Source organism: Phyllosticta citribraziliensis (genome assembly GCF_038025025.1).
Source record: "Phyllosticta citribraziliensis strain CPC 17464 chromosome Unknown J3D65scaffold_6, whole genome shotgun sequence".
In the NCBI taxonomy this organism is placed as follows: Eukaryota; Fungi; Ascomycota; class Dothideomycetes; order Botryosphaeriales; family Phyllostictaceae; genus Phyllosticta; species Phyllosticta citribraziliensis.
Window position 1 is genome coordinate 1,852,754 of NW_027117343.1, and position 20,010 is coordinate 1,872,763.

General features: G+C 58.0%; 5 protein-coding genes across 5 annotated transcripts; 3 read left to right on the forward strand and 2 right to left on the reverse strand.

Moving 5' to 3' along the window:
* The first annotated feature begins 74 nt into the window (after nucleotides 1-74).
* Nucleotides 75-2,848, forward strand: J3D65DRAFT_625345 (UDP-glucose pyrophosphorylase). The gene is made up of 4 exons (XM_066800333.1): nucleotides 75-270; nucleotides 353-481; nucleotides 1,128-1,223; nucleotides 1,274-2,848. The coding sequence occupies exons 2-4, from the start codon at nucleotides 383-385 to the stop codon at nucleotides 2,639-2,641; spliced, it is 1,563 nt and encodes a 520-aa protein (XP_066655539.1). The 5' UTR covers nucleotides 75-270; nucleotides 353-382; the 3' UTR covers nucleotides 2,642-2,848.
* A 561-nt stretch (nucleotides 2,849-3,409) lies between these two features.
* J3D65DRAFT_553010 (uncharacterized protein) lies at nucleotides 3,410-4,245 on the forward strand (the record flags this gene model as incomplete). The annotated part of the gene is made up of 2 exons (XM_066797105.1): nucleotides 3,410-3,544; nucleotides 3,613-4,245. Coding segments are annotated over 2 exons (768 nt in total), but the record flags the coding sequence as incomplete, so codon positions are not given.
* Nucleotides 4,246-13,185: 8,940 nt separating this feature from the next.
* Nucleotides 13,186-14,755, forward strand: J3D65DRAFT_379062 (uncharacterized protein). The gene is made up of 2 exons (XM_066795765.1): nucleotides 13,186-14,281; nucleotides 14,584-14,755. Exons 1-2 carry the CDS (start codon nucleotides 13,516-13,518, stop codon nucleotides 14,634-14,636), a joined length of 819 nt encoding a protein of 272 aa, XP_066655541.1. The 5' UTR covers nucleotides 13,186-13,515; the 3' UTR covers nucleotides 14,637-14,755.
* A 117-nt stretch (nucleotides 14,756-14,872) lies between these two features.
* Nucleotides 14,873-17,048, reverse strand: J3D65DRAFT_677371 (NAD-dependent malic enzyme 1; the record flags this gene model as incomplete). Its single annotated transcript, XM_066803643.1, has 3 exons — nucleotides 16,811-17,048; nucleotides 15,736-16,691; nucleotides 14,873-15,676 (listed from the first exon to the last, which is right to left on the reverse strand). Exons 1-3 carry the CDS (start codon nucleotides 16,871-16,873, stop codon nucleotides 14,875-14,877), a joined length of 1,821 nt encoding a protein of 606 aa, XP_066655542.1. The 5' UTR covers nucleotides 16,874-17,048.
* On the reverse strand, nucleotides 17,049-19,664 carry J3D65DRAFT_625362 (photolyase). Its single transcript, XM_066800334.1, has 2 exons — nucleotides 18,074-19,664; nucleotides 17,049-18,022 (listed from the first exon to the last, which is right to left on the reverse strand). Exons 1-2 carry the CDS (start codon nucleotides 19,486-19,488, stop codon nucleotides 17,473-17,475), a joined length of 1,965 nt encoding a protein of 654 aa, XP_066655543.1. The 5' UTR covers nucleotides 19,489-19,664; the 3' UTR covers nucleotides 17,049-17,472.
* Between the last annotated feature and the right edge of the window lie 346 nt (nucleotides 19,665-20,010).

The following is a 20,010-nucleotide window of genomic DNA, read 5'->3' on the forward strand; positions in this document are numbered from 1 at the left end:
GACGACGCAGTGACAACCGGCCACGACTTTCCTCCGCTGTCAGTGTCCAGGCCACAGGACAGGCGCAGGCGCAGGAGCTTTGGCCACCGCGGAGCTCTCCCCTCCACCCACCCACCACGTACATCTTAAGGCCCTCTGCCATCTTCCCTCATCTTCTCTCCCTCCCTCCTGCCTTCATCTCTCTCCTCCAACACACTCCACCCATCACCCTCAGAGACCGACGTCCAACTCCTCGGCTCGGCCTCATTGACCCATCACCGCTCGCTCAATGTAAGTCGACGCCGCGCCTTGGCTCCGTGACTGACCATTCCAAACCACCCCCTTATTGACTTTTCTGCCCCTCTGTTTGCAGTTCACTTCATTGCATCCCACCTTCATCAACATGGCCTCGCGCATCATCCCCGATCGCCTCAAGCCCTCCACCAACGACGGTGACGCCGACGGCTTCTCGAGGCACCATGGCAAGACCCAGTCTCACATGGTAAGCCAACTTTTTTCCCCTCGCCATGTTGCCCGCCAGCGGCGTGCCACTCGCCGCTCTTGAACACAATGTCACTCCACGCTTGACGCCGACGCCGTGCGACTTGCATTGGCCGCTCAAAACCCGTCGAACCCTTCGCAAACGACCTCGCCTGCGAGTAAACATCCGCCGCCTCACCCACCCCACTCCTCGGCCGCCACCCCTCAACACCACCGTCGATCATGACAGCACGAGCCATAAACACATGCGACACCGCCTTGCCCCCCGTCCACCGCCACCTCGAGTGCGCTGGCTTGGGGCTTGGGCCACGGACACGCACCATGGGAGCAACTGTCGGAAACACCTGATGGGCCCCGATCATGGCACGTCGACGACTCCATCCAGATCATCGTCGCCATGCCGTCTGACGAGGCCACTCTCGGCGCGGGACCAGCTGTTTGGCCCCACACTCTACGTGGAAACCTGTAACAGCCCCTTATCCCTGGTGCTTCAGTCCCGCCCACCGGCCCGTCCCATGCTCTCGCCGCCCAATGTGGCTGCCACCTCAAATACCGGCTTCGACTCTGGACCTCACTTGACAAGCTCGTGGCACGCTGCTGGCACCATGGCGCAAACCTACGTCAATGGCAATACTAACGGTGACCAGGCCTTTGAGAACACCTCCACCTCTGTCGCCGCCTCGCAGATGCGCAATGCGCTTAACCAGCTCGTCGACACCGTCCAGGACCCTGCTGAGAAGCAGGTAAGCACGCTTCACCTCTCATACAATGCCTCAATGCTAACTCCCAACAGAGGTTCGAGACGGAAATGGACAACTTCTTCGCCCTCTTCCGCCGCTACCTGAACGACAAGGCCAAGGGCAACGCCATTGAGTGGTCCCGCATCGCTCCTCCCAAGCCCGAGCAGGTCGTCGACTACCACGACCTCGCCGACACCCAGTCCCAGGAGTACCTGAAGAAGCTTGCCGTCGTCAAGCTCAACGGTGGTCTTGGTACCTCCATGGGCTGCGTTGGCCCCAAGTCCGTCATTGAGGTCCGCGACGGCATGTCCTTCCTCGACCTGTCGGTCCGTCAGATCGAGTACCTCAACCGCACCTACGATGTCAACGTTCCCTTTGTCCTCATGAACTCGTTCAACACAGACGCCGACACGGCCAACATCATCAAGAAGTACGAGGGCCACAACATTGACATCATGACCTTCAACCAGTCCAAGTACCCCCGTGTGCTCAAGGACTCTCTTCTCCCCGCGCCCAAGAGCGCCTCGTCGCAGATCTCCGACTGGTACCCCCCTGGTCACGGTGACGTTTTCGAGTCCATGTACAACTCTGGCATCCTCGACAAGCTCATCGACCGCGGCATCGAGTACATCTTCCTCTCCAACGCCGACAACTTGGGCGCCGTCGTCGACCTCCGCATCCTCCAGCACATGACTGACACCAAGTCGGAGTACATCATGGAGCTGACGGACAAGACCAAGGCCGACGTCAAGGGTGGTACCATCATCGACTACGAGGGCTCGGTCCGTCTTCTCGAAATCGCCCAGGTCCCCAAGGAGCACGTCAACGAGTTCAAGTCGATCAAGAAGTTCAAGTACTTCAACACCAACAACATCTGGCTCAGCCTCAATGCCGTCAAGCGCGTTGTCGAGAACAACGAGCTGGCCATGGAAATCATCCCCAACGAGAAGAGCATCCCGGCCGACAAGAAGGGCGAGGCCGACCTTTCGGTCATCCAGCTCGAGACGGCCGTCGGTGCCGCCATCCGCCACTTCAACAACGCGCACGGTGTCAACGTGCCCCGCAGGCGCTTCTTGCCCGTCAAGACTTGCTCCGACCTCATGCTCGTCAAGTCTGACCTCTACACGCTGCAGCACGGCCAGCTCGTCATGGACCCCAACCGCTTCGGTCCTGCTCCTCTCATCAAGCTCGGCTCCGACTTCAAGAAGGTGTCGAGCTTCCAGTCGCGCATCCCGTCGATCCCCAAGATCCGCGAGCTGGACCACCTCACCATCACGGGAGCGGTCAACATTGGCCGCGGTGTCACGCTCAAGGGCACGGTCATCATTGTGGCGACCGAGGGCCAGACGATCGACATTCCTCCGGGATCCATCCTGGAGAACGTCGTCGTGCAGGGCAGCCTGAGGCTGCTCGAGCACTAAGGGGAAGGCGAGGCGAAGACGGCGGGGAAGGGGGGTGGCCGGTGAGGCGGTCAACAAAACGTGTTAGAATATTCAAGGGCAGACGGCAGATGCATGGAATGAGCTCGCTACAGGTCTGCAAGACAGGACGGGGGCCATGGAACGGCGCAGCTAGTGCTATGTAATAGAACGGAGCAATGGACGATGATTGGGCTTTTCTAGCCGGGCGCATGCGGTGCGATGCAGCACTACCGTCTCTAACAGGGACGATTATGTGAGTTGCGGCAGTGATGTCAGCGGTAGAGGCACGAACAGGGAGAGACGGGGTCGGGACGACGCTGAGGCTGAGTTGGCGGGAGAGCGATCGGTGATGGGGGGGGGAGTATATCGAGGGCTGTTTCAGCTTCACCGGGACTGGGAGTGATGGGTTTTTATTGTCGGGCTTCAGGCTGAGTTCGCTGAGGGAGATCCGGTCTGGGTCTGGGTCTGGGTCTGGATGACAAGACTTGTACTGTACGAGGCATTGAGCCTGGCTGGCTGCTGATCACCCGAACCAACCACCACGGCCCAAGTCGACGCTCAGGTCGCTCACCTCCGTCTGCCAACCCGCGCCGCCGCCGCCGCTGCTGCTGCGCTGCTCTGCTGCTCTGCTCTGATCGGCTGCCAGCGTCTCCCGCCCTCGGCCCTCATCCTCCTCCCCTCCTCCCTCTCCTCCTCTCTCTCCAGATTTCTCCTGGCCCTCTGGCCTCCCTGCATGCTGCCAGCCGTCGCATCACCGCCCGAGCCGGCATGGCAGAGACGACTGGCACCGCGAAGCCCGAATCGCCCTCTTCCGACGCCCACCAGTTCTGGGGCTACCTCTTCAAGCCCAACAAGTGCGGCACCGACCTGCTCAACCGCCTGCTGGCCGGCATCGCCAACTACGTGGTACGCTCCGCTCACCGTCGCATCGCATCACGGCCGTCTCCACTGACCTCCGCTTCCCCACACAGGCCTCCAACTTCGGCCCCGCCGAGGACTGCACAGACATCACCCCCACACAGCTCGCTGCCTTTTACAAGGCCGTCGGCGGCGACTACGACATCCTCTTCCTCGACACGCCCGCCTCCTCCATCGGCTTCATCTACAAGTCTCTCGGTTGTCTGCACTCGCTCCAGCCGGCCCCGGACTCGGACGGCTACGCAATACCCTCTATACCCGCGCTGAAGCCAAAGGGATTCGTGACATGGCAGACCATCCAGCTGCTGCTCGGTCCAGACGAGCACGTTCCCTTTCTGCAGAACGCCGTCGCCCAGTTTGACATTGTCGACCCGGCCACGTCCAAGATTTTTCCCAAGCTGCTGCCAAAGGAGGCCTTTCCGGAGAAGCCCGATGATGACATGCTCACATGGTACGAGAACGTGTCCAAGCGCTTGCGCCAGGAAGCCGAAAAGGCTGCCAAAGCCGTTGAGCCACCCAAGCCTGGCGTGGCCAGCCCGCGCATCGAAATCGTCGACAGTGACGGCGAAGAAGAGCTTCCCCCGGAAGACCGCACCCATGCCGCCGCCGCCGCGTACTTTCGCAATCCCCTGTATCGCAATCGCGAGGGCCGTCCCACCATTATCCGCCGCTACACGCGTGTTCCCGATTACAAGACGCGGACGCCACGTGAGATTGTGCAGGACCGCGGCCGTGTAGTCGCCAATACCTTGAGCAAGCACTTTTGGACACCCTGGGGAAAGAGGGAAGACCCGCGACGTAGAAGCCCCGTGGCCCATCGTCGCAGCACCTCGCCAGTCTCCGAGGATGCAGCTGGAGAGTTTGATGATGATGACGACGATCTGGATCCTACGCCTACTCCTCATCGCCATGCTCACCTTCACCCACACCACGGTGGCCACTCGCGGCAGCCGTCGAGCCCTCCGCCGCCAAAGCAACCGCCACGGCCACGGCCGCAGGCATACAGACGCGCCAGCAGCCGTTCTGCACGTAGTCTGCCGTCTTCCGAGTCTGAAGACGATGGTCCGCAAATGGCATACACGCGCCCTCGTCCGGCGCGCACTCACTCGCAAGCGTACAATCCAAATGTTCCCCTCCGCCATCGTCGATCGCATTCGCCCCCAGGCTCGCCCCGAGAGTATTTTCCGCCGTTCCACGAGTACACGCAACACGCGCAGCATAGCAGGCGTCACAGCGATAAAGAAAAGCAAAATTCAACGCATCACCATACGACAAAAGTTCACAGCCCTCATAGACACGCCACTTCCGATCCCTCACGGCCACCGAAAGATGTGAGGGAGAGATACGTTGAACGCGACTGGGCCCACGAGGCCCAAAACTCCCCCAAACGAGATCGCGAGCCGGCAGACTCTCCCATGGCTGGCTCTGCGCGCCCCAGTCCGCGCGAGTCTTATATGCCAGCTCCATCAAACGTGCCCTCGGCGAGCAACAGCGCGCCCCCAACGCCTCCTCCCATCAAAACCTTTTCCGGCACCAACCTCAGCGAGCTCGCTGGCGGTGGTCACGGTCCCGGCCAGCGCACTTCTGGCCACGGAGCCCACCGCCGCAATCAAACCCACGCCCCCGGCGCGTCCATGATGACGCCGCAGAATTCATCACCTAATTCAGGCCAGCTGCCCCCTGGCTTCCGCCCGACTAACGGCCCCCTGTTCGCCACTCAAGTCGCGCACATGCACCCCACCGCGCCCATCACGCCCGCCGCAGCAGGCAACGCGCAGCCCGGCGTCGACCCGCGCGTCCCGGCCTCTGCGACCCCCTCCGCCGTCCCCCAAGGCTACTACAGCCCGCACGCCCCCGGGGGAGGCGCGCAACAACCGCAGCACCATGGCGGCGGCGGTGGTGGCGGCGGCGCCCGCCGTCCCAGCTACCCGCCGCGCGCCGAGCGCAACACCATGGCCGGCCCGCCGCCCAGCCGCGGCCAGAGCCTGCGCTTCGCCGCCGGGCCCCCCGGCAGCGCCGGCAGTCCGTGGGGCAGTCGCAACAGCAGCGTCGAGCGCGGCGGAGGTGGCCGCGAGCGCGAACGCGAGCGCGATCGCCTCGCTGCGGCTGCGGCTGCTCAGCCGCACCGGTACGTCCCGCCGGGCGTCGTGGTTGGTGATGGAGGTGGTGGTGGTGGCGGCGGGGGGATACGGCGGGGTGGCTATGCCGGGGATGGGTGGTATTGATTGAATGAGTGAGGGCTTTGGTTTCGTTTTATGTCGTGTCTTCTCGCCTCTTCTCGCCTCTTCTTTTTCTGTTTTCAGCTCGAGCTCGAGCCTCTCTTCTCCGTGAGCGCTTTGCTTTTGCTTTTGTTGCGTGCGTGCGTGTGTGGACTGGCGGGTGGTTTTGGTTTCGGCCAGTCTCATGGACTGGATCGGATGTGCGTAGCGTGTCTATCCAGTCGAGCCGTCGTCGTGCCGTCGTCTATCCAATCGTCTGTCATGTCGTCATGCTATGACTTGCCATGCCATGGGCATACGCGGAGATTCTAGGTAGTGAACCATATACTCTTCCTCCTCTTCCACCAACACCTCCCTCCTCTTTCTCCTCGTCGTCATTGTTGTCCTCGACGTTAAGGTATGATTGGTGTCGTTGCAGTGTTGTGTCGTTGATGTGCGGCTCTTGCTTTAGTGATGATAAACTGCGGATGTGAAAGGACGTCGCGCTGTGCGGTGCGGGGGCGAGAGAGAGGGCAGAAGTAGAGAAGGGGAGGGAGACAGTCACATCGAATCTTGCCGCCATGACCAGTGGGCCACCAGTAATGTCCCATCATTCTCCTGGGGCGGTGGGCGCGCTGTGCCGTGTCGCAGAAGAATCATCGGGGAAGTAGAAGGGCGGGCGGTTTTATAGCCGCTGGCGAAGACCGGGACGAGCAAAGCGTGTCCGGCCGGCCACATGGGCGCGGTCTGTCCACCGTGCTCATGCCTCCTCTCCTATCATCGCCAACGCATCCGCTTTCCGCTGCGGGAGAACGGCGTTGGATGGTAGCAGCCATTATACCCACACAACGCTGAGGTATAGCATTTTGTGTAGAAGGGCGGTAGAAGACAGCGTATGGCAGGGAGGCAAAGACAAGGGCAAAAAGAAAGTGAGAATTGCGAGTTGGCAGGTCTCCCAAGTAAAGCATGAGTGTATCGTCTTTAGTCCCATGCGCGCAAATAAGCGTCGTAGGTAATGAGATGCAGAGAAAGCAGTGCAGGGAGAAGGGGGGTTTTATACGCGTGCTCGGCCGGAACCCCTGACCTCCTGACCGCCGCCCTCACCCTCGTGCCCCTGACTGCTTGCCTCCTGACCACCTCCTCAGCCGGAACCTGGCAGCAGTGGTTTCAGCCTGTCTCCTGAAAACCGGAGTGGAGTGGAGTGCAGGGTATATAAACCCCCTGCCTCTCTCCCTGGCAAATCTTTCCTGTATAGCAGAGCAGACGCAGGCGAGTGGGCTCGCAAGAGATCAAGGACATGATTACACTGCTGTGGAGGAACTCTCTGGGTGGAAAGTCAGACTGCAGCTGGTGTGTGTGTGGGTGTAAGTGTCTTTCTATCTCCGTTTTGCTCCCTTCTCGCGGGAGAGCAGCTCAGGGGCGTCGTTTTGCCACGATGTTGTACGCAGGCGAGGACACTCAGCGCTGGAGCACGGTGTCAACGGGACACGATGTCGGCGCTGCTTGCTTTATGACGGGGGAAATGAGAGGATAAGGGGGTTCTGGTAGAACGTCTGACACAGCAAGACGGGCGGCAGCCACCGCAGTCAAATCGTCTGGAAGGAGTTGTAGACGCCGACAGTTTTCGATTGGTTGGCTTCTTGTGGTGAGCCGAGCTTTCCAGCGCTGATGTCGTGGATGAGGGAGCAGATTCAACGGGAGAGTGTAGGGGGTTTTATACGCTGAAGGAGGGCTAGCGCTTGTGATTTCCTACTTCTAGCGCGCGGGGGCAATGCGGCCCATGTAACGGCTGGAGCCCCTGACAGAGGAGTAGTATTTAAGTAGGAACTGACCTCGCACTTCTCTCACCAGTTGCGGATGCAGTGCCTTGGCTTTCCAAAAGCTGAGGAGAACTGCCAGCGACACTGTTGCAGAAGCTCAAAAGGATCCCCACTGTTGGTTTCCGTCGGCTGCCTTTTCTCTCTTTCCTTTCTCTTCCTGGGGAGTCAGAGGACGCAGCAACAGACAGCAATCCAGGGGTTCCATGGCACAGTGTCGCCGTCCACTAGTAAGGACACATGATGAACACTATCGCCGTCGAGGTATAAATCTGCGTCTCCACGCGAAGAGTATTAGGAAAAAGGTTATGAAAAGAGCAACCACCACAGCCAAAGAGTGATCCTTTTCGGTAATGGAGCCACCAACAGTGGCATAATAGCCTCGTGGTTGCCACACAGCTCAGCGCGCTGGAATGACAAGAAGAAGGACATAGCTAAGAGCAAGAAGCTTCTTTTATACCTTAAAGGAGAGAGGAGACGTGGGCAAAGTCATATGTGCTGTGTCTTTATGATGCAGTGGCTTCCATTTCCTGCTTCGGCGCGACTGTGTCGACGTGTCGACGTGGCTGGCGTTGCATGTGACACCCCTACCTGCTGCCTTGCCTGGTACTCTTGCCCCTGAAGCTGCAGAGTATAAAAGCTGCCTACCCCCTTCTCAACGGATTCCTGCATCAAACGGACAGAGTTACAAAGCTTCGAAGGATGATAAGGTAGTCGGACTGTCTGTCTTTGTTTGGTAGGGACTCAACGACGCGACTGGTGCGCTCTGTTCTCCTCTTCTTGCCATCCTTTTGCATGCGCAATTCGCCATGGCGAAGCTTCAATTTGGCAGTGTTTTTGAGTATTCAAGGACTGCGGCGAGGCACCGTAATGATGTCTAGCTGCGTTGAAGAACCACGACAATTTCCCAACATCGAAAGCAATTGGAGGAGAGGAATGTGTTTTCACCTCTGCACAAAGCCTCCACACAAAACAGTCGTCATTCCGCTGAAGATGTTCGCCGACAGTCACAAAAGTCTTCGCGAGGGAAGTCATTAAGAGCTGAGAGGCTTGCAGACAAGTCAGCAAACAGAGACAGAAGGAGTAGTTTTATACCTTATGCGAGGGCGTAGAATGCGCTGGGCGCGCAACTCTGCCCTTGTGACTCTGAGCTTCTCGCCATTGCACGTGTCGTCCTTCAGGGCATCTGGCAGCGTCTTGAGGCCTATTTAAACCCACTCCTCCCTGTGCTAGAAATCTTTTGTCAACCAGACAGTCGGACATTGAGTGACTTCGCAAAGATTCGTACAGATGGACAACTGCTTGCCTTTATCAATCGCAAAATTTGTATGTTTCTTTTCTTCCGCTTCTTGTTTGTTGAGCCAGTGAGTCATTCTGACAACTCGATTTCGTTGTGTTTTGGCGCGATGAACGGTCGCCGCATCAACAGGTAATGATGGATAGTGACGTAGCAAAAAATAGTGCTGGTAATTGAGTGGGGATTTGCAGAGGACGATGCAAGTAAATCCCTCCTCTCCAAAAGCACAAGAGAAGTAACAACTTTGATTTTTCCGAGCGAGTTACGAGTCTCAAAAGCCGCTCCTTGCGCCGTTGACTGAGTGAGGAGAGGGCAGTTTTATACGCAACCAAGGGCGCTGAAGAAGTCCGCACGCGCATTGCTCCTTGTGAGTCGTGACTGCCTGTGCTCAGGGGCAATTGATGATCGGGGGCGTCACACGTGTCACTCACCTCCTGGGTATTTAGGTCGTCAACTCCACCGGCAGACATTTTTTGACTACCAGAACGACGACAGGATCTTGAGTTTCACAGGACAGCCTGACTGCCTGTTCACCACCAAGACCCAAGCTCTCATACACTGTCTCTATGCTCCTTTCCTTGCCCTCACTTCGCGGAACCGGGCGGCGAGAAAAGATGGAGTTTCTTTTGTGTTTTGCGCTTTTTTGCGTTGAGTGGCCGCAGCGAGGACCGATAATAGTGGATGGCGGGACAATGGGGTGACGGTGGCCTCTAGGAACTTCGAGAAATCAGGAGCAGAGCCTCAGCTCGAATTTTCTGCAAAAAGCGCCGAAGGAAGTCGAAATTGGCTGGATCCTTCGCCAACGGTGCAGCTTTGCGATCTGCAACGTGTGCAGAACTTGCAAGAGGAGAAGCAGGAGTTTTATACGCGGCCGGAGGCGCCAAAGAGATGTGTGTGCGTTATTCCTCATCACAGGTATCTTTCAGGGGCACGTAGACGGGGCGCAGTCGCACGTATCACCTCTCTCCTGGAGTATTTAAACGCTCCAGTTCGACCTGCAAACTCCTTCCGTCAACCAGACATGATTCTTCTTTTCTTTCTAGATTCTACCCTGAGCATTTCAGACTGTCTGCAAGACTCACGCAATGAGCAATACTGTTGTGCTCTGCCTACGTCTGCCTCCTTATCTTTTCTATGACAGCAGTCAGGCAAGTCAATGGGGTCATCGCTTTGCGTCGTGGTGCGGCGAACGGTCGCAGCAATGACGGACAAAGATGAACAGCGGCGGAGTAGGAATATGGCCACATTCCTGGCCTCGAAGCGAAAAAGGGACGAAAATGCTACCTGCCCTTGCCCGCAATACAATGTTTGAACGAACTTGCGGCCAGGCAGTAGGATTTCCCCTGGTGCTTTGTCGCACAATCTGGGAGGTGTGCAGGCAGTATAGCAAGGAGGAAAGTTGCACTGACTTGAGCTCAGCAATTTATACCTTATGAGAGTGGAGTCGTAGTGGACGATACATGCCCATCTTGTCATTTTCGCTTCTGATTCTCGACCTCCTGACCGCTGAGCGCCGATTCTCGGTATGATGATCGCTTGCCGCACGTGTCTAGTTCTTGAAGCTTGTGACTATCGGCCGGAGAGGTATATAAAGCGTGTCTTGAGTCCTTGGGTTTGCTTAATCAACGAGAGAGTGTTGACCTTCCGCGGTATTCACGATTTTTTTCGCTGTCCCGAAAAGTTTTGAGGGTCGCGATGACTCTGGGACCCGTTTGTCCCCATATTTCTTCTTCCAATCCCTGCTAGTCGCCGAGATGGCTGCTGAAGAGGCAAAGTTCCACCTTTTTTATAATGCAGTGTTGAAGCAAAGACAAGTGACGACGGGCAGCGTCGTGAGAGGAATATGATGCCGGTTTCCAACCTGGTAGGAATTCCGCGTGGAGAGACAAAGCACCCGCCCCCCGAAAGTGCAATCCAGAATAGATTTGGCTCCCAACAATAGGTATTCGACCTCTCTAGCCCTTAGTGAAAGGGCCAAGGTGTTCTGTTTGCCAGGACATGGACGCTGGGGAGAGCGAGACAGGGCGGTGGTCGTGGTTTTTATACGTGGCGGAGGCGGAGATGGGGCTTGCAGAATGTTGACAGGCTTCAGAGTTTCGCGTGTGGCATGTGTCTGCGGGGCCCGTGACGGCCACCTGCCTCAGAGATATCCTGACTGCGCGTCTCCTGTGGCTATCTAAAGCGCGCCTGTATTCTTTGATTAGCTTCCTTCAGCTGCAAAAGACATGTTGAATTCCAAAATTCTTCGCCGAAATCCACGAGTACTGAAAGCACCCCCTGGAGATCCTACTGGTGGGTCCTGTGTCTTTTCGGTCCTTTGAAATTGCCAGGAGGCTCTTAGCTTCTAGAATGCGCTGGAGAGCATTGTCGGATGTTGATGATGGCTGATGTGACGGAAGCATGATGCCTTGTTGTCCAGACAAGCGATACTGTGGACAGTCGCTCTGGTTGCGAATCGAGATGAGGAAGAAGTACGGGTAGGATGAGAAACACCGGACCCTCCACAGCAGTGTAATACACGATGACATCTCTGAACAGAGCGTTAGCAATCGCTGCAAAGGCGAATAGTTAGAGAGAGGGAGAGAAAGGACGGGGGGTTTTATGCCCACAGACGAAGGAGCCGTAGAACGAGATTTGTTGCCAGTCGTGTGACTATCTTGGATTTCGATCTCGTGAATATCTGACTTGTGCGTTCGAAAGAATTGCGTCCCACTCGAATGTCTGTCCTTACTCACAAGGAAATTTTGGGCTACAGATGTGCAATGGAGACAGTACGACAAATTACGATCAAACGCACTTGGACCTTTTGCCTGTTCCGCGCTCTCTCAAGTGATTGACAGAAAATTTGAAGGTTTTCTTGACGTAGCAGTATCGTGTGTCGATGACGGACAATGTGCCGAAGGAAAAATGCTGTTCCTCTCCACACGCAATGTTGCAAGCACTCGCCATCCCAGGAAATCGACAGCAAGAAGTCAGACCGCCATGCCCAGTGCCCTCCAAGCCCACCGCAGTCTCGATCCTCAGCACAGCCGCTCACAGCAGCCAGTAAGTTCAGTCGATAGTAGTCGGCAAAGCAGTGCGCCTGCAATCAGTGTCGAAAAAGTGAAGAGGAGAAGACGCAGCGAGCGGCGCGCGTTTTATCCTAGAGCAGGCGGCAGACGTAGAACACGCGATGCGGTCAGCGGGTTGTCCTCGTGCCTAGCCTTTCCTGTTGCCTTGCCACATGCTGAAGGGGAGTCGGTGCGCTGTCTCCTGACGGGTGGTCGGTGGGTCGGCTTGTGAACGTCGGGCTCGTGAAAGCCTGGCTGCCGCCAGCGGAACGTGTACTTAATCCCTGGAGTGCGATGTTTCTCTCATAGAGTCGCAGAGAGTCGATTCCGCAACCATGGACACAACTTACCCTCTTGCTTGACTGTCTCTGGGGTTGGTGTGCACCTCTCCAACCTTTCCATCCTACCTACTTTGTCCTCCTGTCTGGATGGCAAGCAGTGGTGGGCGACCGTCGACGAGTGTTTGCGCTTTGTTGTCTTTTAGATTCCGATACTCTGCATCATTGAGCATTATGCCACGATGAAGGGGCCTGGCGAGATAAAGAAGCGGTGCTGCCGTTGGCGGTGTTCGAGTCCAAAGTCGACTCGAATGCGGCGAATGGATAACTTCCAGGTCTCTCTTGCTGACTTTGAAGGTCGTTGAAGGGCTTTGGCTCTCATTTGAGCGCTGTGTTGTTCCTGTTCATTGCGCACGTCGTCTTTTCGGGCGGTGTGTCGGCCAGCTGTCTCGTTGGAGATTTCTCCCCTTGAGGCGCAACTCAGAGAAGTGCAAGGGTTTCGGCGCTGAGAGAGGCTCCGTTGATTCTGTCCAAGCGGTGATAATGATGGATTGAGCTGTTGTCGCGTTGCTGGAAAGCGGCATGCGTGGGGACGCCTCGTTGTGCTGTAGATGGTAGTCAGCCAGCGGGTTCTCCCTACTCTTTCAGTGTCCATACCCGCCAACCTCAACCCCACGAACGCTTTCTGAATAGCATGCGTCGATAGTACTTATCACCCGTCATCGAATGCGCCCTAAATGCGTACTCTTCTTTGCTGGTGTCGATGTTGGCGTGCAAGTGATGCTGAGTCGACTCGGCGACGCGAGGCGGGAGCCAGTGACCCGCCGTGACGAGCACAAAACAACCTGCTCTTCTCCTGAACCTCTCGATCACCTCTCCAGACACGTACCCGCAACGTCTTCCTTTCATCCTGGCAAGGTCTTGTCCAGCGTTGAGCTTCTGTGAGTAAAAACGGGGTTGGATCTTGACCCGCTCGCTCACGTCACGCTCCCAGCTGCTGCCCACAACCTAAACTCCACGTCTGACGGCCAATCGCTCACGATATTGAGCCGGCAACCCACCCTGGAGCAGTTTCATCTTCATTGCCAACAGAGAGGAGCTCTAGAAGCCTCATCGCCCAGCTTTCATCCGGATTCGGCGAGGTATGGGGCTCCAACGCTGCAGTCCCAGAGTCTCGCGTCCAGAATGGCATAACTGACAAGTGTTCCAGCAGCAGAAGAGACAGCAAGAAGAGCGGTCGTCCGTCTAGTTCTCTTCTCGAATACCGTTGCGTAGCAGACGAAGTCTCCCAGCTCTTGAAAACTCTGTCTTTCGCCATGCCATCCTTCGGCGTTCGAAACGGGCGCTTCGTTGTTGTCAAAGAGGAGGCCGATATCAACGCCCACCGCCACGCTCTTCCTCCTCCTCCTCCTCCTCCTCTTCCACCCACCCCAGCTCAGCATACACCAGGCGATCCACAGCTCAAGCCCTCTCTCATCGTCAAGTTGAAGCTGCCCGCCCAGCGTCCCCAACCCAGCAAGGTCGCCAAGCTCCACATACGTCCAAGCAACATCGTCGGCGTCGCCAACCCCAGCAACGCAGAGCCCACGCCCAGGCAAATCCGAGCACGTATCGAACTTCTTGAACGACACAACGCCGAGTTAGCCAGACAGAGAGCAGCTGCCGCCGCCGCTCAGCCCCAGCAATCCAGCTCGCCAGCCAGACCACCACCACCCCAACGCACTCTGCCTCCCCCAATGTCGCCAGCACGCAAGCGCCAGTCGAAGCGCAAGGGCGCGAAGAAGGGCAAGGCTGCTTCTACGCCGCAGGACGAGACGACAACGCGTCCGGAGACGGCTGCCTCGCCTGCGTCGCCCGCTCAGTCGTCCACTGCCTCCACGGCCACCGGCCACCGCTCGTCGACGCCTCTGGAGCTTCACCCCACACCCACGTCGAACGCTCCCCGTGCCCGCACGCCCGTCGCGCCCACCATCCGGGCTGAGGCGCAAGCTCTCGGCGTCGGAGCTCGCGAGCTCCAGCAGGCGCAGCAGACCCACGACGCGGAGACCATCGAGGCCGCGCTCATACTCATGGCCATCTCGCGTGGCGCGCCGCTCGGCTATGGAGCGTTCAACCCACTGGCGCAGTACGCCGTCACGGCTGCTCCCAGCCCGCCCGCCAACATGCCGCAGCTCACGACTGCTCCCACCGCCGGCCCCAGCACCACCACCATCGCCGCCGCCAGCACCTCCGCCGCCACCCCCGTCCCCACCACCACGGCGCAGCCCACAACTGCTCCCACCGCGCCCCCACCCCCCGAGACCAAAGACGCCTTCGCGGCGCGCTTTGGCCGCCTGCACGCGGGCCAGGAGGAGAAGGCGCGCGAGCAGGCGGAGTGGGACGAGCGGGTCGAGAAGGGCAAGAAGGAGTTCGACGAGAAGTACCCCGGCGCAGATGAGGAGTTGATGGCGTGGAGGGAGGAGAAGAGGCCGAGGGGTTGGAGGTATGAGGAGTAGGGGGTGAGGGGGGGTGTTGTACATTATTTGTAAAGTAGAAACTGAGATATGGGATGGGATGGATGGGATGGGACGACGCGTAGACGAAGTAATGAAGGAACTCTCCACTCTAAAAAAGGTCTCTCAAACACTGAATAACTTACTGACTCACTTTGACCAACCCTACATACACATCCCCCCTCACGCCGCCCCCTCCGTGTAATCCGCCCCCCTCTTCGTACTCGCGCTCCCCGCCTCGCCCCTCGCAAACCGACTCGCCTCCTCCCGCCCCACGCGCCGCAGCGGGCGATACACCGGCTCCCACATCTGCTCCTGGATCCAAGCATCCAACTCGGCATCATCCCCCGGGATGCCGCGCTGCGTCGCCAAGCCCTCGGCCTGCGCGGCGCGGATGACGGCGTGCGCGATGCGCACGCTGATGTCGCGGACGGCCGTGACGTCGGGGAGCAGGGCGCGCTCGCGGGGGGAGCCCTTGGCCGCGGGATCGAGCGCGGGTGCTTGCTGCGCCAGCGCGTTGGTGGCGGCGACGAGGAGGCCGGGCGAGAGGCGCGACGCGCGACACAGCACGGCGCCGAGGCCGATGCCGGGGAAGGTGGTCGAGTTGTTGCACTCGGCGACCTCAAACTGGCGGCCGTCGTGGGTGACGGGGGCGAAGGGGCTGCCGGTGGCGACGAGGCAGCGGCCGGCGGTCCACGCGAACAGGTCGGCGGGCGTCGCTTCGTGCAGCTTGGTCGGGTTGCTGAGCGGGAAGATGATGGGGCGCGCGACGTGGGCGGCCATTTCGCGCACGACGGCTTCGGTGAAGGCGCCTGGCTGCGTCGACGTGCCGATGAGGACGTGCGGCTTGACGGCTTTGATGACTGACAGCAAGTCGCCGTGCGGTTTGTCCGCCCATTCGGCGTCGTCGCGGGCGTAGCTGAGTTGGGCGGGGGTGAGATCCTTTTGCTTGGACTTGAGGAGGAGGCCGGGCTTGTCGATGCACCTGGGACGAGGTCAGCAGTCACTAAAAGGGTAGATTAAAGGAGTTAGTGAGTGGCGTACCAGACCTGCTTGCCGGCGTCCTCCTTGGAGCGTGACGTGTTGATGGCGATGGCGTCTTTGATCTGGTCAGCAATGCCCGTTCCCGCGGTGCCAGAGCCAAAGAGGACGATCCGCAGGTCCTCGTACTTGACGTCCGCCACCTTCAGCGCCGCCATGACGGCTGCGAGCGTGACACATCCCGTTCCCTGCACGTCGTCGTTGAAGCAGGCAAACTGCGGCTGGTACTTGTCCAGAATGCGGCGCGCGTTGTGCAGGCCGAAGTCTTCAAAGTGGATGTAGGCGTTGGGGTATTTCTCTCGCGCAGCGCGGATGAACTTGTCGACAAACTCGTCGTACTCCTTGCCGCGCGCCCGGGGCCGACGCAGACCCAGATACAGGTCGTCCTTGAGAAGCTCCTCGTTGTTCGTCCCGCAGTCCAAGACGACGGGCAGCGTCCGCGCGGGATGGATGCCCGCACAAAGCGTGTAGATGACGAGCTTGGCAACAGAGATGAGAATGCCGCCAACGCCCTGATCGCCAATCCCCAGAATCTGCTCGCCGTCGCTGACGACAATCAGGTCGATTTCGTCGGGCGAGCCAAACTGGTTCAAGTCATCGGCGATGCGGTCCTGGTCCTCGACGTTCAGAAAGCAGCCCTCGGGCCGCCTGAACAGGCGCGAGTAGTTGGCGATGGCGTCGCCCTCGGTCGGCGTGTAGATGATGCTGAACATTTCCTTGAGGTGGTCGTGGATGAGGCGGTAGTACAGCACGGCATTCTGCTCCTTCATGCTCGTCATGAACGTGTTCTTGGCCAGGTCATCGCTGCGGCTGCGGTACTGCTGGTACGCGCGCTTGACTTGGTCGTCCAGAGTCTGCACGTTGGGCGGGAGCAGCCCGTGCAGCTTGAATTCGGTGCGCTCCTCGGGAGTGAAGGCTGAGCCTTTGTTGAAGTATGGGTCGTTGAGGAGAGCGGATCCCTACGCAATGTTAGTATCGAAAGTGGATGAGGAGTGAGAATGGCTTGGGAGGGATGGGATTCTCTTGTGCGGATGCTTGCTCTTTGGAGAAGACAAACACAGGTCCTGTCCAAACTTACCGTCAACGCGCATTCTATAGGTCCAGAAGTGGACAAAGGCAGCTTTCCAAACTTGGAAGACATGACGACGAAGCTCTGGTGTTGAAGATGTACAGAGGTTGCAGTAGATGAAGAAACGCAATGCAAAAGGACGGGATCCAGGGGCAGCGAGGCGGGGTCGGAGCAAGGAAGAAGCTCCCAGAGCGGTGGTTTGTTCGAAAGGCTTCCTGGACAGCACCTCGAAGAGCAGGGGACCGTGAGGCGACGCGCGCTTCAATCAAGCTTTATCAATGTGATGCGCTGGGTACATTATTGCATGTCCGGGTACCGATGCCGCGCAGGTCGAGTTACGTTGGCTATAGCTCCAGAAGCTCCCCGCCATGACGTAGCGACGTCCCGCATAACGACGCGCCCTGCTTTTGCGCCGACAAGAGCAGACCGAGTTATCGCACGCTTCCATTCGTGCCCATGTTACATGCAAGGAATCAAGCCTTGGGCTGACAGCTAAGCTCATCGTCACATGCACCGCCGTTTTTCCCGGCGCCGACCGCTGTCACTTTTGCGCTGCCGCTCTGCAGCACAGCGTTTGGCGCTTCTGATTGGACGTCTTGCTGCAAACTATGCGCCTGTGTTGACATGGACGAATGGCAGAATAAAAAATCCACACACCTGAAAAAGCTTGCTCACGCCGTATTCCTCCCAATGCCCTCTTTGTACCGCGCCAGCGCCCTCTCCCTGCACGACTTGTGGTCGACCATGGGCTCCGGGTACCCGGCCTTCCGCGCCTTTTTGCCCTCGCCTCTGCCGTACGGATCATGAATCGCCTTGCCCTTGACGTCCCTCAGCTCGGGGACCCACTTGCGGATGTACTCGCCGTCGGGGTCGAATTTCTCGCTCTGCAGCAGCGGGTTGAAGATGCGGAAGTACGGCTGCGGATCGACGCCCGTCGACGCGCTGAAGCCCCACCCGCCGTTGTTGGACGCAAAGTCGCCGTCGATGAGGTGCTCCATGAAGTAGCGCTCGCCCATGCGCCAGTCGAGCAGCAGGTCCTTGGCCAGGAACGACGCCACGATCATCCGGCACCGGTTGTGCATGTACGCCATGTCGTTCATCTGGCGCACCGCGGCGTCGACAATCGGGAAGCCCGTCTGCCCCTCGCTCCAGCGCTTGAAGTGGTCGTCGTTGTATTCCCACTCCACGTTGGTGTACTCGTATTTGAATGGCTTGAACATGCTGTCGCACTGTCAGATTTGGCGTCAGAAAAACACTCTGCCAGACACTCACCAGATATACGGCCAATTGGCCAGGACGTGCTTGTAAAAGTCCCGCCATGCCACTTCGCTGATCCAGCACATGATGCCCGCGTTTCCGGCGTCCAGCTTGTTTGACCCGTTCTTGTCCCGAGCCATGCGCACGCTCGTTCGCGCAGCCAGAGTCCCAGCAGAATGGTGCACACTGACCTTCGCCGTCCCATCCACGGCTGGCAGATTTCGCTTGTCCTTGTATGGCTTAATTCTGGATTCCAGAAACTTGTCCAGACGCGCATGTGCCTCGTGTTCGCCTGCCGGCCACAGCGACGCAAACTTCTTCTTGTCTTCGGCCGAGAGACGTTTGTTTGGCGGCGCCTCTGGTATGGAGCTGTCAAACAAATACTTGAACTTCTTCCGCGCTTCTGGTGGATTTTTTCCTGGAGATTCCCATTCATCGAGGAGGTTGGGGTGCTTGTGGATATGTGCCATCCACGATCGGTACCACGGGCTGTAGACGGCGTACTGCTTGCCAGCGCCCGTGCTTAACGCTCCAGGCGGCACGACGACATCGTCGTGTACAGCGGAGAAGTTGATACCCTTCTCAAGACACGACTTTGTGAGCTTCGTCTCGCGTCGCAGCTCATCCACCTCATACTCAATGTTGCAAAAGAGGTGCTTCGCGCCCCACTCCTCACACTTGCCCACCAACCACGCCGACACATTCTTCCTCTTGTCAACCGTCTCCACCAACAACGGCACATCCAACGCCGCCAAATCGCTCTTCAGCACCTCCAGCGTCCGCAGATCGAAGTCGACGCGCATGGCCGACGTAAAATGCGCCTGGTAGTCCTGCGGGCTGACCACAAAGACGCACACCAACGGCACCTTGGCGTCCCGCGCCTTCTTCGCCGCCAAACTCAACCCCTTGTTGTCCTTGGTCCGCAAGTCGCGCTTGAACCAATGCACCACGGCGTCGCCGACGCCTATCTTCTCGCGCGCCTTCTGCGTCGCCGCGATCGTCTTCTCCAGCTCCTCGATCGGCCGCGGGATTTCGTTGTTGTTGTACTGCGCGCACCGCTCGTTGCTCATCTCGGCCGGGTAGAACTCGCGCTGCACGATGCCGACGCGCTCCTCGGCGCGCGCGTGGTCAGAGGTGGCCGGTGACGGCTCTTTCTTTACGCCATTGGCGCTGCCGCTCGACGGCTCCGTCTTGATGGCCTTGCGGGGCGTCGACGCGGCGGAGCGTTTATTAGATGCGGAGCCCGCCGAGTCGGCGTACCCGGACGACGCGGGCGCTTTGCGTTTGTCGGGCATGGCGAGTGGTGTAGCACAGCTAAATTGTCTGGCGGAGATGGATGAGCAGAGAGCTGGACTGCAGCGAGCTGTCCTCGTCGTTACTGGAACCAAAAAAGATCGAGTCAAGGGCGAGAGGTGGTGGAAGACGCGCATGAGGAGACGACGCGTTTGTGAGGAGAGGAAGAGACGATGTTGTGCACAAGGGTTTCAGCTTTTGATGAAGCTCCGCTGAGGGCTCCATCGTCATGCCAGGAACAAAGGCGCGCATGGTGGCTTCTACCCCTGTTGGATCTGATCTGTAACGCGCGACATCGATCTGCGGGCGAGATCGAGCGGTGGATGAATCGCGTAATCCGCCCCACTGCACGTGCTCAATACCAAGTGGATACTGCAAACTCTGAGTATTTAGTAATCATAAGGTAATAAATAAACAGATAAACTAGCTTTATAATCACCTAATTCACTCCTATATAAATAGCTAAGATAGTAGATAGTTAAATAGATAAGATAATATCTTCCCCTTATTATATAATTAATTATATATATAGACGCCCTACTAAATCTATAATTATTATAAGCCTAGAATTACTAAAATATACTAAATAGATAAATTAGAACCTCTTAGAAGGCCCCTCTCCTTTAGTATATATTTAGTACTATACCTAATTAGAAAAA

Coding starts and splice junctions, on each gene's coding strand:
- J3D65DRAFT_625345 (XM_066800333.1), top strand. CDS start 383: ATGGCCTCGCGCATCATCCCCGATCGCCTCAAGCCCTCCACCAACGAC. Junction 482..1,127: donor GCAAGACCCAGTCTCACATG/GTAAGCCAACTT, acceptor AACGGTGACCAG/GCCTTTGAGAACACCTCCAC. Junction 1,224..1,273: donor AGGACCCTGCTGAGAAGCAG/GTAAGCACGCTT, acceptor AACTCCCAACAG/AGGTTCGAGACGGAAATGGA.
- J3D65DRAFT_379062 (XM_066795765.1), top strand. CDS start 13,516: ATGCCATCCTTCGGCGTTCGAAACGGGCGCTTCGTTGTTGTCAAAGAG. Junction 14,282..14,583: donor CATACTCATGGCCATCTCGC/GTGGCGCGCCGC, acceptor GAGTGGGACGAG/CGGGTCGAGAAGGGCAAGAA.
- J3D65DRAFT_625362 (XM_066800334.1), bottom strand. CDS start 19,488: ATGCGCGTCTTCCACCACCTCTCGCCCTTGACTCGATCTTTTTTGGTT. Junction 18,023..18,073: donor GCCAATTGGCCGTATATCTG/GTGAGTGTCTGG, acceptor ACAGTGCGACAG/CATGTTCAAGCCATTCAAAT.